Source organism: Hyaena hyaena, unplaced genomic scaffold (assembly GCF_003009895.1).
Source record: "Hyaena hyaena isolate Hyena2069 unplaced genomic scaffold, ASM300989v1 scaffold_1158, whole genome shotgun sequence".
Taxonomy (NCBI): domain Eukaryota; kingdom Metazoa; phylum Chordata; class Mammalia; order Carnivora; family Hyaenidae; genus Hyaena; species Hyaena hyaena.
In genome coordinates this window covers 289,869-307,835 of record NW_024081790.1, presented here as the reverse complement: position 1 = coordinate 307,835, position 17,967 = coordinate 289,869, and the positions used below count along the sequence as shown (strand labels likewise).

Genomic DNA, 17,967 nt, shown 5'->3' with positions numbered 1-17,967 from the left:
CTGATACAGCCTGTTTGTGAACACTTACTTTATGACCAGCCACATGTACAAATGGCTAATCAATATTCTTTACAGGATGGAGGGAGGTATCCACAGAGATCCAGAGACCCCAGGAGTGTCTCTGAAATTGAGCTTATACCTTTCTCATGGGGCTCATGGGCTAGGAGGGTGGAGCTGAGGATGGTATTCCATTATTATATGAGCAGAAATGAGCTCTCAGGGGTCTTAGGTAGGGGGAGGATCTAATGACTCAAGGCCTGGGCTGGACCTTGAAGTTTCTCATAGAAACAACATTGCAAGGGGAGCAGTTAGGCAGCTTGGCTTGGCTACAAGTTGAGTTAAGTAGGATTTTGTGGGTTTGCCACCTTTTGTCACATAGGTTGAAGGTGAAAATGGAATCTGAATTAAAAATAACCTATACAGGGGCACCTGGGTGGCTCAATCAGTTGAGTGTCCCGCTCAGGTCATGATCTCATGATTTGTGGGATGGAGTCCTGAGTGGAGCCTGCTTGGGATTCTCTAACTCTGCCCTGTGCATGCACATGTGCGCTCTTTCTATAAACAAGCAAACAAACTCATACAACCACATTTTAAAAAAAAATATCTAATTTGAAAAACTGGAATTGCTTACTTACCTAGTTTTATTGCCCAGCCTTGAATTAAGGTAAGCACTATATAAAATGGAGATCATAACATACCATCCCTGAGCACAACAGGTCACCTCCATCACAGCCAGTAGCTCTCCCATCTCATACATGGAGAGGTTGTACCCCAGTAGGAAGCCAGGACCAGCTTTTGGCCCTCTGACAAGGCCTGTGAGCACTGGCTGGGTCTCCAGCCCACCTATGGTCTCTGGGAGTCCTTTGCTTTGCTCACAGAGCTGGAGCACACCCTCTGTCTGCTCAGCCCAGCCAGAGTTTGGCATGTGCCCGCCACAGAGGCCTTGCAGCCAAATCCTAATAAGCAAGGCCAGTCTTTTGGATAAGACAAGGCAGCTGCTTGCTTGAAGCAATTTGAAGGGCCAAGCAATTTGAAGGGCATTGACAAGCCTCTACTCTGCTTCCCAAATCTCTCTTTTGACTCTAATTCCATCATTATTAAGGCAGAAAATAGAATGTTAGGATTTTCTGTTAATTATTTCCCTCTCCACTTTGTCCCTTTACAAATGCAAACAAAGTACTTAATTCCGGTCCCATACTTTTGTGAGATTATGGGCAATTTTATTATTCCTTCCCTCCTTATGTTTGGCCTCAGTTTCCTCACTATAAAACAGGGATAATAATTATAGTAAATTTACAGGGTTGATGTGAAGATTAAATGAGTTAGCATATGTAACTAAGAACAGCAGTGTAAGTGTTTGCTGTTATTACTAAGTCCTCAGTGTCTGAGCATGAATCAGCACATCAGACGGAATTGCCCCACAAAGGTGAGGTTAGGGGCAAACTTAAAAGAGTGTCAGGTAGTAAAGAGGGAGATGAAGGCAAGATAGCTGGAAAATGGTTCACCATTTTGCCAAAGTTTACAAATACTCTGTAATCCCCCACCAGGGGAACATTTCCCTTGACAACAGCCATTCCTGACACTGGTAAAGGTGCTGGGGGTGACAAGACTTCTCTAAAGCTCTCTTTATCTCAGTCAAAGAATATCTTCCATGTCCCTTCTCAGTTCAAATATCTACAAACAGAAGAAAAAAAGTACCACATATTAGCCAGATGGAGCCATCCGGAACCCTGCTTGTTTATGTCTTTATTTATTATAATTCTTATAATAAATTTCTAGGAGAAATGGAATCTAATTCTCAATTTTTTAAAAGATGAGAGAAGATTCAGTTAAGAATATGCACCACCATTAACCCCTTCCTGAGTCAATATCATGTCTACTTATTGAATATATCCACTTATAATTTCTATCATATGTGACCATACCAAATCAAGTGCTGAAAAGTCTTACCTTAATTAAAAAAAAAACAAAACAGTGCACTGAGGTTTAATAACTTGAAAGTGCCTAATATTAAATATTATCATCCTTTTCCCATGTATGTTCACATAAGTCTTTGCACATAGACATAACAATACACATTGGCTTTACATGCTAAATGTGCCAACATAGCACATTTTGATATTACAAACACAGTGAAGGTGACGTATCCAGGAACTTAACAGAAGGAACTAGAAACATTTTTCTTCTTCATGCTTCTTTATTAAGATCTACCCACCTAACAACCATCGGAACATTCATAAGTGAGGAAACATTTTTCATTTCACTGCTGCATATATTAAAAAAACAATTTATAGCCTTGTTTAAAATCTCTTTCCAAAAGTCTAGGGAAGAACACTTTGGAATACCTGGTCCTCCACGTGGATGTTTAATAGTTATTGCTTCTAAATTGCCATTTATAAATGGTGAATGTGTACGCATGACAAAAGGAAGCTGATCCTATGGCTGTGTACATTGGCCTGAGGAAACACTATTTTCCAGATATTTACAACAGGCAGTCTACACTGAATTATTTTATCATTTTGTGGGGGTGATACGTTAGCTGTTTCATCAGTACTGTGCCAAGATTCAAAGAAAATGACTATAGGAAAAACCATTAGCCCTTCGTAGGAGAACAGTAGATGTACAGTGTTTTATATTTGTACTTAACCTTCATATAGGCAATTCTATAAAGGCTATGCCTACCAAATAATTGGTTTGAGGTTGGGAATCTTGAACAGTCACTTCCCTTTCCCTTTAGGTTCCAGACAATTTGAGAACTAGATGTAGGAGCTGGATGGGGGCAAAGAACAGCATTAGCTTTAATACCCAAGTCACAGCACTGCCAGGTTAGGTTGGCAACAAGTAGGGGCTTAGGACCTGAACCAGAGGCAAACATGCATTTTCTTACTGTTTTTCCCTGGAACTGTATTGTTCACTCAGTTGTTGGCTGAGCAGATGAAGCCCTGCCAGTCCCACACTGCAACCGTGTAACTGTGGGTCCTCCAAGGAGCAGACACAATGGTGGGCTGAGACATGCAAAATATTTCTTGGGGAAACCACTTGTAAGGAAAAATGGGAAGATGGTTAGACCATGATGTGAGCGAATAAGAGTGGGACAGAGGGTTGGAGTGAAACCTCTTAGATCTCACTGCTGTTCTAAGGAAAATTCTCGAGCCGAAGTTCCTCCCTAAGAGTCTCTTGTCTCCCAGGAATGGGCCAGCGTTAGGATCCTGTGGCACTCGGTCATTGGCCACGAGCAGCCGTGGGAAGTGTGACCTCAGCGTGGTGTGGGGGGCGGGTTGCAGGGTGAGGCAGCTGGAGCTGTCATTGAATTACCCTCCTGGCAGAAAGCTGATCCGACAGGCGTGCCCTCATGGCTGCCACGGTGATCAAATGTTCCTCTAACATCTTCCTTCCAGGGCTGGAGAATATGCTCCCCACGTCTAGCGCAGGGGAAATGAGCTAGCAAGCAACTTCTGCAGTAATGACTTGGGAGTTCTAGGAGCCACACAGAGCAACTGATCTTATTGTTTTAGTCACTGTTAATACATATGTTTGGTGTATGTACACAGAGGCATAGATTTGTCATGATGGTACATTCTTGGGATTAACAAACTAAATAAAAATCAGCAAGTGTGTGCACCTGTACCAGGCTGCAGGAGCCACAAAGAAAAGTACAGAATGTGGCCTTGCCCTAACGCTGCAACAATATAAAAACATTAAATAATAAGGAATTTAAAATAGTTCCCAGAGCAGGAAGGGAAAAGTGGGCCTCCTCTTGCCCCACTCCGTCCCACCCACATTAAAGGATGTTTTGCTTGTGTCAGTGTCAGTTTGTTTATGCCTCCAGGAGAAGTTGTTGGCACAAAGGCTGACAGCTACTGTGCCCCAAACAAAAAACAATGTTAAACTCCTGGACTAAGTCATTGTTAGAGCCAACCATGCACAAATGTTCTACAAATCTCTGTTGTTTGGGCATATTAGGACCATAGATAGCAAATTAAATTTGATTTCGTAAGGTGCTTTTCTTGGAAACACAAATCCTAACTAGTCATAATTTTTGTTAGTTATCACACATTGAATAGTACTCTTGTGTTTCTAAGTCATGTAGAAGTTACTTGTTTTCTTCCTCCAACTTTATTCCATATTCCTTCACAGACTTCAGTAGATCTTCTTGAGACTCTGATGGTGTCTCAACAGCACAGGAACGTGGCTAGAAGTACCCTTTGACAGAGAGACCAAATGCCTTTTTCAGTGAGCTGATCTCCTTTTTTCTTTCTTTTCTTTCTTTTCTTTTTCTTTCTTTTCTTTCTTCCTTCCTTCCTTCCTTCCTTCCTTCCTTCCTTCCTTCCTTCCTTCCTTCCTTCCTTCCTTCCTTCCTTTCTTCTCTTCAGGGTGCTCCTCCCACCTTGGATGAGGAGAAGAAGCCAATTCCAGGAGCAAAGAAACTTCCAGGACCTGCAGTCAACCTATCGGAGATCCAGAATATTAAAAGTGAACTGAAGTATGTCCCCAAAGCTGAGCAGTAGTTGGAAGAAAGAAGGTGAGTGAAAAAGTATTTCCTTCCTCTTAAAAAGACCACTGTAAAATGGATGAAGGAAGCTTTCCACAGAAGGAGTCTGGAAATTCCAGAAGCATTAAGTGCCAGGGCCATCAATTTAGAGCGGTTTTTCTCATGCAGAGGTTGTTTGGGAAAGCCAAGCTTTGTGGCCATTGAAGATGTCTGCCTGCTAACCCCTTTCTTAGTTGGGTGAGGACGAGGTTGGGGGAGGGAATATGCTTGGGAGGAGGCCTTGAGGAGCTTTTGATGGTGGAGTCCAGGGAGCCATCCCTCATTCCATGCCTCAGTTTCCCCACCTAGATGCCAGAAAGAGTGAGGAGTGAGTCCTGAGGAGAGGATCAGAGGGGCAAGGTGCTGAGGAGGTCTGGAAGTGTAAAGGGGACAGAGACCAGTTTAGGCCTTGAAACCAGTAACTCTGGTATGCGCAAAGCAGACCAAGAGGACTCAGGGATGACTCAGAATGTGCACAAGGGAAGGATAGGCGCATAGCTGTACCTGCCACTCTCCCGAAGAGGCAGTGCAGGCAGGGCCTGTGACCTTATTTTCATTTTAATGGGATCTGCTCAATGATGACTGACCCTCTGGGGAGGGCTCCGCCCTGCCCTCCATCTGCAGACCCGACGCCTGTGCCCTGGCCTGCGAATCCTACCAGCAGGGGGCATGTGGAACCAGCTTGGCCTTCCTTTCCAACTCTCCTGTGAAAGCCTGAAAGCAAATCTGCTTTATCTAATGTTACTGAATCCCGCCGTGCACAGTTTATTCCATTTGTTAAGCAGAACTTTAAGTTTAGAAGAGAGGAATCTATATTGGTAGCATAAAACAGGTATTTATCTGACTACCCATTCATTTGTTTGTTCATCAAGTCACTCATTTATTCAGCCACTATCTACTGAGCAGCAGCCATGTCCTGAGCACTGGAGACATTTATTAATCACATACCATGTGCTACATACTGTGTGAAGAGCATTATATCAATTGTTTCTGTTGAGCCTTATGATACCCGTTTAATGCCCTCATTCTTTTTATTTTTATTTTATTTTTTAAATTTTTTACAAATAGTTTATTGTCAAATTAGTTTCCACACAACACTCAGTGCTCATCCCCACAAGTGCCCTCCTCCATGCCCATTCCCCCTTCCCCCCACATCCATCAGTCCTCAGTTTTTGTCAGCATTCAAGAGTCTCTCATGGTTTGCCTCTCTCCCCTTCCCCCACCATTTCCCCTCTTCTTCTCCCCCTTGTTCCTCAGTTACGTTCCTCCTAATCCTCCTATACGTGCAAACATATGATATTTGTCCTTCTCTGCCTGACTTATTTCGCTCAGCATAACACCCTCAAGGTCCATCCATGTTGCTACACATGGCCAGATTTCATTCTTTCTCATTGCCATGTAGTATTCCATGGTATAGATAAACCACATCTTCTTGATCCATTCATCTGTTGATGGACACTTAGGCTCTTTCCGTGTTTTAGCTATTGTGGAGAGTGCTGCTATGAACATTGGGGTCCATGTGCTCCTATGCATCAGCATTTCTGTATCCCTTGGGTAAATTCCTAGCAGTGCTATTGCTGGGTCATAGGGGAGTTCGATTGTGAGTTTCCTAAGGAACCTCCACACTGTTTTCCAGAGGGTTAATGCCCTCATTCTTGAGATGAATCTTCTAGAAAGACTGATTTTCCTCATCTTTCATGCACCCTAAAGAAGGTGTGTGACTTCAAAGTTAGTGCTGTCACTTACTTGTTATCCTGCCTCATCCCTTCCTCCCACTGCACCTTATAGAGGATGGCACACTCCCTGTGGGTATCAGGGTGAGGTCCTCTGACCATGTAGGTACAGGCACAGCACTGGGGCCCTGCTGTATCTTCTGTAGACATAACAGAGGACAGAATGTTCTCTGGGGTAACCCCATGTGTAATGGCAATGTTACTTGTGTCACGCTTATGCTGACTTACAAGGACATTTGCAAGTTAGTTCTGGGGAAACGATTTCTTTATAGTACAGAGAAAGAGGTTGTTTTGAGCTAAAATAACACACAGTATCTAGTGTTTTAGCACAGTTACATAAAAGAACAAAGGAGTAAAAATAAAATACAGTGGACTCTATGACTCTAGAATGAATCCCTGGAACCTGGTTGGGGACAAAGTGACACAAGCAGGAACTGACCCGAAGTGTGGCTACACACACTTGTCATTATTTATGACAGAATGACACAAGTTGATGGCAAACATCATTACACTCAATCCTGCTTATATAGCCAGGTGTAGATGAAATACTCCAATATGTTTGGGACAAAGCTGCAGAACTTTCTTGTGAGAAAGCCTGTGGAAGGGAGCTTAACGTTTTGTAATATTTATTATCATCATCCAACCAAGACCAGTTAGAGACATGAATCTTTAATGTAAACTTTAAACGGTTTTGCTTTTATGAAATCCATGTCGACCTAAATTTAACCCCAGTTACAGTTTCAGAAGAACTTGGTTTTGAAGATTCAAAGGAATGCTGTTTTAAAATTAGCTCAGAGAAGGGGCATCTGGGTGGCTCAGTCAGCTAAGCGTCCAACTTCGGCTCAGGTCGTGATCTCACGGTTCATGAGTTGGAGCCCCACGTTGGGCTCTGAGCTGACAGCTCAGAGCCTGGAGCCTGCTTTGGATTCTGTGTGTGTCTCACTTTCTGCCCCTCCCCTGCTCGTGCTCTGTATCTCTCTCAAAAGTAAATATTTTAAAAAATTAGAAATAAAATAATACAAAATTAGCTCAGAGAGGATCCTTGAACTGTTATCTGGCAATGATTCTGCAGCCTTGCATCTGTAGGTACTCTAATGGGGAACAATACCAACTCAATAAAATATCAAAATGTTACCCACAGAACCAGGACAAATTTTTGTTACTTCATTTTCCTCAGAGAAGGCTTTAATGATTCTTCTCCTGTAAACAAATTCTAATAATGCAAAACAACTCAGAGAGGCCTATTTTCCCTATTCTTACAGGAATGTGAGAATCTACATTGTCAGAATAATTGATCTGAATTCCAAATGAGTACAGTCATTGTTTTAAGCCAAGGAATGATCTTTATTTCTTGTAGGAGAGGTATTAAGTTGTTTTTCTTTTGACTTATCAATTCTTCTGCAAATATGTCAGATTTTGAGACTTCGTGGTCATGGTTTGTGGTCACAGAGGGAGATCATTTTTTTAATATTGATTGATGCAGTGGACTTATAAGCAATAAAATATCCTGGAGCAGCCATCATTTAGCCCCTCACTGGTTGGATTGATTTCCTCCTTCTTGGGCCACCACTTTGTCACCTAGCCTTACCAGGTCCCATTCAGTGATCTGATCAGATTGTTGTTTGAAGTTTGAGTGAATAAGTCCATAGCATCAAATACTGTGAATACCATGAGACTCAAGGTTCAAAGTTCAGATTAAAGTTATTACAATATTTTAGACATGTAAGATAGACCGGCATCTCCTTCCAGTCGAGATCAATGCTTCCTTTTAAGTGGGATTTCAGGTTCTTTCCATGTCCTATGCCATGGCTACAATTGTTCATGGAAATTGGTTAAAACCATTATGTGATAGGAACCAGAAAGGCTTGTGACTAGCCAGTTGAAGACCAGGAATGGCTTTTGTCAAAGGACTTAGGGCTTGGACCCAATCAAGAACCAGACCCAGGCAACACAGGGACAGCAAGTATTGAGTCAAGACCAAGAGACACAGGAGTGTCCCAAATGGGACCCCAATCCAGGCTGGTATAGTCATGGGGCATGGGGCAGGGTACAGTGTTCAGCTGCGTACCTCTCAGGATTCTCCTGGCCATGAATTAAGGTGGCCAGATGGTAATTTAAGCAAGTCCAGGAGCCAGATGAAGAGACAGGACCAGCAGCAATGTCTTAAAACAAAGAGTCCTCCAACACTCCCATGCATGCTGTTTGCTGCTTGATCAGGAATCCCCCATGTCCAGTCAGAAGCCACCATCAGCTTGTTTCCTTGTAGCTGCAGCAGATGCCACGTCAGACTTCATGGACAGGGATCTGGAGAACCTGGAGGATGGCTTAGGGCTGGTGTCCAGCACTCTGTGTCCATTTGTGCTCCCTCTCAATCCTCAGATCAGACCACAGATGCCCATTAAAGAATGTCTATACCATGGCCATTTTTTTCATTCTATGCTAAGATATATAGATAGCAACCTTGGTGCCTCTTCTCAGGATACTTCAGTCTTGGTGGAAAGATAAAATACTCTAAAACGTAAAAGGCAGCAATTCAAGAATTAGCCCACAGCTCAGTGATTCGAGATATCCAACAGCTGTTTATGACCCCCAAGTAGGCAGTAAAGATAACCAATGTTATGATTTTTTGAGAGGGGGATCTCATAATGATTTTGGGTCAGGGGCAATTTGAAGGAGGTGGTGAAAATGGAATAGTTTAACAGAGGCTCAGAATTAACCTCTGGACATATGGAATGCCCAGAACACCATTAATAGATGAGTCTAGTGAGAGCAAACAGTTACTCTAGGGCAATATTCTTAAACTTCCAGAGCAGAGCAAAACAAGATCCCACAACCAGCCCATACCATCTCTTCTCTTTTTCCAGCAATAAAAGAACTCAGTGATAACAAACAATTAGAGAGGAACAAAATAAATATCAAAGAAAAATGATTAACAAAGGTAAACCCTTAAGTTTACAATTATGTTAATGAGCACAAAGGGCATCAACTGAAAGTCCAGGGACCGATGAAGCACTAGAAAGAAACTGTCGTTCTGAACAGGTTGTAGGAACTCTTCCTCTTTGTGTTGCACATGTTGTGCGGCAGCCAGACTTCATGATTATGTACTAAACCAGGGTTTCAGAAAGAGGCAACATTTTAGTGATTCTTAATAACCCACTTAATAGCTTTTGGCCATGTATATAAGTAAAAATTTATGGACCAAATCCCCATTTTCCACGAAGGATTGAGGAAAGCACTTGCACTTTTTGCATTAGGAAGACTTCTGAGGTCAACCACTGGCCACCAGACTGTACTCTGAGAAACACTGTGGTAGGGCAGTGAGAGTGAGTTCAAATGATCTGCGATGACTGCTTAGCCCTACACAGCCCCATGATCTCGAATTAGCCTTGATCCCATTCCCCACATCAGCCAACCAGCCTTGCTTCTGGATTTTGTGTATTTGAAAAGAACCATTATGATAACTGATAGAGGAGGTGTGCCTTCTTCCAGCACTCTGTCTCATCCCTGCCATCTTCTGTTTATGCTGTCACAATAGTTACCAATGTGATGTATTTGTTTTCTTGTTTATAGCTTTTTAAAGGCTAGGGGGCACCTGATAGATCATGAGCACACAAGGCATGTCTGTAGAATGTCACAGGTGCTCTGACCATAGCAAGTCTGGGGGTCTCTAGAAATGCATTCTTGTAAACTTCCCAAGTCCTTGTATTCTCAGGGAGATTACTACTTAAAAGACTAGCTTTTCTTACAAAGTCTGAAAGTAACATTGTTGACCATGATCACTAAAGGGCTCAGAAATTTGGCTTTAATTCATTGATTATAACTTTATTCCTCTGAGAAACTGAAAAATGAGGGAAGACACCAGTTTTGGTTCATAGTCTTCAAGGGAGAGAAAAACATGTAAAACCAAAAGGAAATCATTTAATAATCAAGAGTTATTTGGTTTTATTTTTCTAAGACCATCTAGGTCCAGATAAGACATATTTACCAACCAGTCATCCAGAGAGATGCCATTTCTACTAGAAGAGAACATAAGGTGTTCATTACTCTTAAATGTTAAATATTATGCATCACTGTTGTTCCTCCTGATTCAAGGGTAATTTTGAGAGTGTTGGCAGGAGGGTAAATTGATGTACCCAGACATTTGATGAAAAGTACATTTAGCACTTAACACCAGACCCCCAAAATACATGACACAAAAGCTGACAGAAATGAAGGAAGAAATGGATAATTCAACAATAATAATAGGAGACCAAGACCCTACTTTCAACAATGGATGGAAGAAATAGAAAGTTAACAAGGAAATTGTTTTGGTCTTCTAGGGCTGCTATAACAGAATACCATAGAATGGGGGGCTTATAAACAGAGATTTATTTTTCAGAGCTCTGGAGGCAGAGAAGTCTAAGATTGAGATGCCGAAAGATTCATTTATTGGTGAGGCTCTACTTCCTGGTTTATAGATTGCCATTTTCTCACTGCATCCTTACACAGTGGAAGGGATCAGGGAGCTCTCTGAGGTCTCTTTTATAAAGGCAGTAATCTCATTCAAGGGGGTCCCCACTGCTCTCATGACCTACTTATCTCCCAAAGGCCCTACCTCCAAATGGCATCACATTGGGATTACATTTCACCATATGAATCTTGGGGGCCATAAACGTTCAGTCTACAGCAGAAATAGAAGACGTGAATGTTACTATAAACCAACTAGACATAATTGACACCTATAGAATACTCTGCCCAACAACAGAAAAATACACATTCTTCTCCAGTGTACATTGTCTAGGACAGGCCGCAGGTTAGGCCATAAAGCAAGTCTCAGTAAGTTTAAAAGGATTGAAATCATGCAAAGTATGTTCTCAGACCACAATGGGATGAAATTAGAAATCAGTAACAGAAGAAGTTTGGGAAATTCCTAAGTTGTGGAACTTAAATAAGCACTCCTGAATAACCAATGAGTCAAAGAAGAAATCACAAGGGAAATGAGAAAATACTTTGAGAAAAACAAAGAAAAAAATACAACATACCAAACTTGTGGGATGCAGGAAAAGCAGTGCTTAGAGGGAAATTTATAGTTGTAAACACTTACATTAAAGAAGATCCCAAATCAATTAGCAACCAATCAAATCAATATTAGCAGCTTCCAATATTACTTGAGAAACATGTTCTTTATTATCTTAAACAACTGATGTCGATCATGGCAAATGATTAAACTGATATGCAAATGGAAATATCCTTCCTTTCACATGGTAAGATGTAATAGTAAGTGTTAAAAATCAATTTGTATAGATACCATGACAACAAAGTAGAAGGCGGGAACTAAAAATTAATCACTCATAAGATCACTATCTTAGCATAATACTCATTTTGATAGCTGCCCTTCCAGTGTTTTCCTCTGAGTTTACATATTGGATACAGTACAATACAACTGGTTCTCCTTTTACTTTTTCCACTCTAGATTTTCTCATAAGAGTATTTTTTATGTTGCTTTGTGGCCTTCAGAATTAAGATGATTTATTTCTCACACTCTTTGGCTTACCATGATTTCATAACCTTTTCCCTTTTCCAGAAGACAAAGGATTGGGTTTATTGTTTTTCAGAGAACTAAATTAAAAAAAAAGAAAAACAGACTTCTCCAAACATCTTCTCTGTGGTTTGCTGGCAATTTCTGTCTTCAGTTTTTAAATGTTCCCTGCTTCAACTCAGTTACAGAAGCTCTATTCACTTTCTTTGAAGCAAATGGCTTTATCCTGAGATTTTTCACTCTCTAGTGAAGCCATATTTCTTTTGATTTGTGATGCTCTTTTTTCTCCCCACTTGGTTAGGATAAAGATGAGTTTTGCCATGGTTCTGAACTGCCTCAAGGTTTTATTCATTTGTTTTCCTGACGGGCAGAGCTATTGTTCTAGGCCCTAGTACAACCTGTGTGGGTGTAAAGTGCTCTTGAGGGTGAAAGTAAGGAGCCTTTGAGCTGATTGTGCCAGTTGCTTTAAGAGCCTCTCCAAAGCAAACACACAGAAGCTATCTGTATGGTTTCTATTAAAACAGAGATCTGTAGGGCCTAGTGGGTGAGCTGGCGGAAGGGAGTTGGAACTGGCAAGAGAGTGTTCAGGGATTAGACTTGAGACCAGAGGAGCACAAATGCTGCAGCCGGCTTGGTAGAAGATGGAGGTGACTCAGGACCCAGATCTGTAGGACCTTGGACACTGGAACGTGCATTTCCATGGGCTAAAGGACAGTTATAACTGGCACTAGTTACCCTGTTTGCAACACAATGGAACTTGTTACCCTATCTCAGTAGTTTGGGGACTGGTGCTAGGGGGCAGGGTCTGCAGACAGCATGAGTTGTCAAAATTGGAGGAGGTATGGGCTGGTACTTTCATCTGGTGGGAAGACCCCAGGGATGCTAGGAAATGTCCCACAATGTCCAGGACATCCTCCCCACCCCCGCAAAAAAACAAATAATTATCTAGTCCCAAATGTTAGTAGTGCTGAGAGTAAGTAACCCTGATTTACTTAGTTTAAAGGTTGATGCCAGAACCAATTTTTTGCAAACTTACCTTTCCAAACAATCAGTGCATTGTATCTTACAGAAATTAAAACATTAATAAAAATAATTAATTGCTCAATATTTACAATCTTTTTACATTAATCAGAGACTTAGGAATAAAACCCTCTTAAATAAGATTATTTTGTCAGCTCGTAAACTAAATATACTAAGTAAACTAAATTATGATATATATGAAATATTTCTGAGTTATAATATTGGGCCTTAAACACTACTCTTTGTAGGTTTTCATCTTAAATATATCAGAAAGCAGTAGGCTATCGTAGCAGTTCATCAGGTCTTTTAAAATATTAATGTTAAGCATTTGCAATCATTAGGACCAACATCAACGTCATCATTTGTTACCTTCATTAGTAGCTACCATTTAATATGTGTTCAGGAGATGCCCAGTGCCGTGTCTTATGATTCACATATGTCATTCACTCCTCGTGATGACTACATGGGGCATAAACTATCGTGCCCATTCCCTTATGGGGGAAAGAAGGCTAAGAGACTTTACGAACTTGACCAGGGTACCCTCTTGTAAGTCAGAGGTGAGATGTAAACTGTCATATGCCATACTCCACAGCCACTCCTTCTAATCACTATCACCCATTGCATTGTTTTAAAATGTTCTTAGTTGTATCTTCCAGGCTTTGCAAATCTTTCACTGTGTTAGTTCGGAGTAAAACAAGCAAAGGCTAAAGAGACTGCAGAAACTGTCACCTTCACACAGAGGTGACACTATAATTCTGACATATTGGTTTATTCATTCATTCATTTGTTTGCTAATTCATTCCTTCCTTCATGAGTGCATTCACTAAGCATCAATCATGTGACAGGTGCTGAGGATGTCAGTGTTGCAGACTCCAATACGAATCAATGTGTAGCTGATTTCAGTTGAATGGGAAGAATACTGCATGAAGCACAAATAATTTGCTTTTTTTTAAAGGTCTTTAAATAGAGGAAGGGTTAATATCAGAGAGAACATAAGAGAGAAAAGGACTGAGAGAAAGGCAAAGGAAGGGAGGGAAGGAAGGAAAGAAGGGAATGGACCAGCTGCGACAGCGGCTGGGGAAGATGTGGACAGGGCTCAGTGCTGACAAAGCCATAGCAGAGGAAGGAGCACCAGGCCTCTGCAGAGGCGGCCTTTGCTCGGGGGGACGGCAGAGGGCTTGGCAGGCATCTCTGTGTCATCATGAGGCAGCCAGCTCCTACCAGTGAAGTCTTTTCTCTTGTTCTCTCTCATACTGTGTGCAGCCCACACAGAAAACTGGGGGAAGTGAATTCCAGGCTGTCTAATCGGGCTTGGCTGCATCGTGACAACACTGCTTGTTTTAACTCCCTCCACACATTGTGGCATTTGAGAAGGAGAAACAATCACGAGGAGCAAATCAAGACTTTCACATTGAACTCGTAGTTCCTTGCCACCACTCCCTGCCTGTGAACTGATTATTCCACACCCTCTGGTTTAGGGCTTTATGCAGATGACGAGGTGGTGGCTGCTTTAATCCCAGGCAGGGTCAGTCAACTGGCTTCTCACTGAGGGAGATTTCTATTAAGCAGTCGACAGAATGGAGTTGCTTTCGTCCAGGCAGGTGGCAGAAAGGCTGCTCAGAACAATTCATCCTGACTGCTGGAAAAACAGCAGAAAGCAAGTGTGTCCTTCTGCCCAAAAGTCAGTGGATGCCTTCTGTTGAAAGGACAGTGCCACTTCCTCCCACCCCAGAAGACCTGTCCTGACATGTACGAGGCACGGCCTAATCCTTAACAAGTAATACACATGTTGCGCTGCCTAAGTCTTGCTTCACCCCCAATTTTGGACACAGATGATAGGAATCACGGCTACCCTGAGTTTCAGAGGCAGTGATTAATTCCTGTGAACTTACCAAACAGGTTTCTTAAGTTCTGAGCATTCGCACATCCATTTATTCAGACTCCATTATTTTTCATCTTCTAATCATTTTGTACATGAGCTACTTGGAATTTGATTCAGCTGAATGAACCTTTTTCTTCATAATGCAAGGTAATAGCATGAACTGGATTTGAATGGGAAGGATTAAAGCACTGGAAAAATATATTCAGTGAGTAAGTGAACATCTGCACACCCACTGCGTGCTGGCTGCTATGTCAGAGGAAGGTGACACAGGAAGGTGCCCCTCCAGGCACTCCCAGTCCAGTGGGTTAGGAAGTGAGAGGCAACATTAACACATAAAGGCTGTAGCAGGAAGAAAGAGGCAAGACACAGCCTTTGAATATAGATGATGAAGATTCTAGACAGGATGTGGAAAACAGATATTCTACTGAAAGAAGGTGGAAGGGCATACACTCTAGAGGTGCTTCAGGTGTAGGTTCATGCCCTGGCTTTGCTATTCCCTTGGCTTGTGATTTGGCATAATTGCTCTGTTTCTTTTTCTGAAAAAGGAGAAAAATACCTAGCTCAGAGGGGCGATTTCGCTCCCTATCCTAAGGGATATTTTGCAATGTCTGGAGAAATTTTTGGTTGTCACACTTCAGGGTAGATACTGTTGGCACCTAGTGGCTAGAAGCCAGGGATGCCACTGAACATGCCATGGTGCATAGGACAGCTCCCCACAGGAAACGTCATTAATGCCGAGGCTGAGGAACACTGAACGCCACTGTGTGTATACAGTCCTCAGCACAGTGGTAGCTATTATTACTGATGATAGCATGTTAGCATAGGAAGGAACTTAATTGAAGACACTGGCTGTGCTAGAGTAGGTGTACCTGTGCTCCACTTCCAGCCATATTACGCAGTAATTCTGTGATCTTGGGCAAGTTCCTGGTCACTCTGAGCCACACCTATAAATAGGAGTGGTAATACCTATCTTGAGAGAGATCCGTAAGACACTGAGTTGACTCAGCTGGGGGACCTGGCATAAACCAGCATCCAGAAAGTGTTCATTCCCTTTATTGTCTCCACATCTTGCTTGTACCCTCTGTCCTCTGCCCCTTTCTACCAAGGACCGGGGTTGGTCGGTTGGTTTTCATTTAAATGAAATAATCTCTAAAGAGAAGCTCTGCATCTTTTGCCTGGGTAATATGAAAAAGCTCACTGAAAATGAAACCCCATTAACTGTCTGTGACTAATATGAGCTCACTGCAGCACTTGTAAGCGTACCAAAAGATCTCTTTCTCAGTAGCCACCCACCTTGTATCATTTGAGCTTGAGCCAGTTCGTGAGCTGATTTCTAAGCTGTAAGTATGCTCATTCTCCTGGAGAAGGCACTGCAGTCCCATTTTTCGAAACCAACAGCAGCTCTAGTTTCCAGAGCCCTGGTCTTGACAGCAGTATTACAAACATTTCATTTGAATGCTTTCATTTTGTTTTGGAGACTTCAAGGGATTTCCACCCCCAACCATTTTTACGTGGCAGATACATCCGGTTTGTAATTTCAGACTTTTCTCTGACGGCAATCAGTTTAAGAAATATTTGGAAGGTCAAGCTGCCACACTACTATCAAGGAAAAGCCAAACAATGCATTTGAGACACCATTTTACTGAGCATTCTGAATGGGCTTGATGGCAAAAAGAGGCATTTCATCTTCTTTGTAATCCTCTGTGCACAGACTATGTACTATTGGAATCTGGTCTAGAAACTAAAACAAGATCCCTGTCAATCTGAATATCCAGAGGTGTCTTCTCTATAACATTCTGTCCTGGCTCATGCCCCATTTACATCCAATTTACACCTATTATTACTTTCCAGGAGTGTTTTCTCCCTCTTTCTGATGTTACTTACCTTTATCATTAAGTACTGTTTACTTTGCAATAAGGGTGAAACAGGTAGGCAGTCATTAATAAACACAGGTGCCAAACAACATGGCAGCTTAGACACTGTGAACGGCCTCTTAAGGGGGTGTCATGACCCAGGCTATGAGAAAAACAGAGGCTTATTTGGAGTTTTATGGAAAAAACTAAATTACATCTTTTAACGAGAGGCTAATAGTAACAATAACATTAACAAGCCATTGTACCTGATTTTAAGAATTCCAAATTACTTCTATGTTCTCTTTTGAGGCTCACAACAGTTCCATAAGACAGGGAGGGCATTGAATTTGCAGTTCATTTTTTTTAAGATTATTTATTTATTTTGAGAGAGCGAGAGAGCGAGCAAGCATGCACACATGCAGGGGCAGGGCAGAGAGAGAGAATCCCAAGCAAGCTCCACACTCTCAGCACAGAGCCTGATGTGGGGCTTGAACTCATGAACCATGAGGTCATGACCTAAATCAAATTCAAGAGTTGGACGTTTAACCAACTGAGCCACCCAGGTGCCCCAAATTTGCAGTTCATTCTTATTGGACTTCCAACTTCACATAGCATAGAAGACAGTGGAATGTATCATCATCCCCTTCCAGAGAAAGTTCATTTTAAGACTAACTATTAAATTAAGCCTAGATAAGTGCATCTATAGAAAGTGGGTGTGATCTCTTTGAGTCAGAAAAGTAGGATCACCAACAGGTACCAAAGACCTGTGCATGGATCATAACTGAACAGGTAATGGCTCTGCTTACAGTAGGAGGATTTTTCTCACTGACAAAAAAGAAAGCTAGGATTAATCTACCACTTCTATCTATAGCTATATGCAAAAGGAAATGTACTATCTCAACTTTCATCTCTATTTACTGTTTTCTTGCTGCCTAATTTTAGAAAGTCATATTGTAATCCTTTATTTTATTTAAGTAGGCTGCATGCCCAGTGTGGGGCCTAAACTCATGACCCTGAAATCAAGAGTCACATGCTCTAGTGACTGAGCCAGCCAGTTGCCCCAAATTGTATCCTCTATACACATATAAACATACAACACACACACACACACACACACACACACACACACACACTGCCAGATTTGAAAATTGGGTTAAATGTCTTCATTTCAGGAAGACCAGGCAGCAAACAAATGCCCCTGGGGAAGACCTCTCTTTAAGAAACCCCCAAATCATCACCCTGAAAGTAAATTCCGCTGGAAAGCTCTCCATTGTCATCAACAGCCAAGAAACGGCATCCTGGATTCCCTGTAGAATCATAGACGAAGTTTACTGCTGGTTATCTATCAGGGGAGAGAGCCTGGGAGTCATTATGAGCCAAATCCAATTCAATTATGGGCAAATTATAGGCCTGCTTCTACTGCCAGGAAT

At 41.9% G+C, this 17,967-nt stretch overlaps 1 protein-coding gene across 3 annotated transcripts in view; it reads left to right on the top strand.

The window, feature by feature from the left end:
• SMPX (small muscle protein X-linked) overlaps positions 1-17,967 on the top strand; it is a 54,521-nt gene that overhangs the window by 18,294 nt on the left and 18,260 nt on the right. For 2 of the 3 annotated variants that reach the window (XM_039222563.1, XM_039222564.1), the window contains exon 4: positions 4,374-4,528. In XM_039222563.1, the coding sequence (XP_039078494.1) occupies positions 4,374-4,508 (135 nt within the window). In that variant the 3' untranslated portion in view covers positions 4,509-4,528. Of the gene's footprint in view, positions 1-4,373; positions 4,529-17,967 lie in introns of those variants that run through there. The other variant, XM_039222562.1, reaches the window with a different exon arrangement.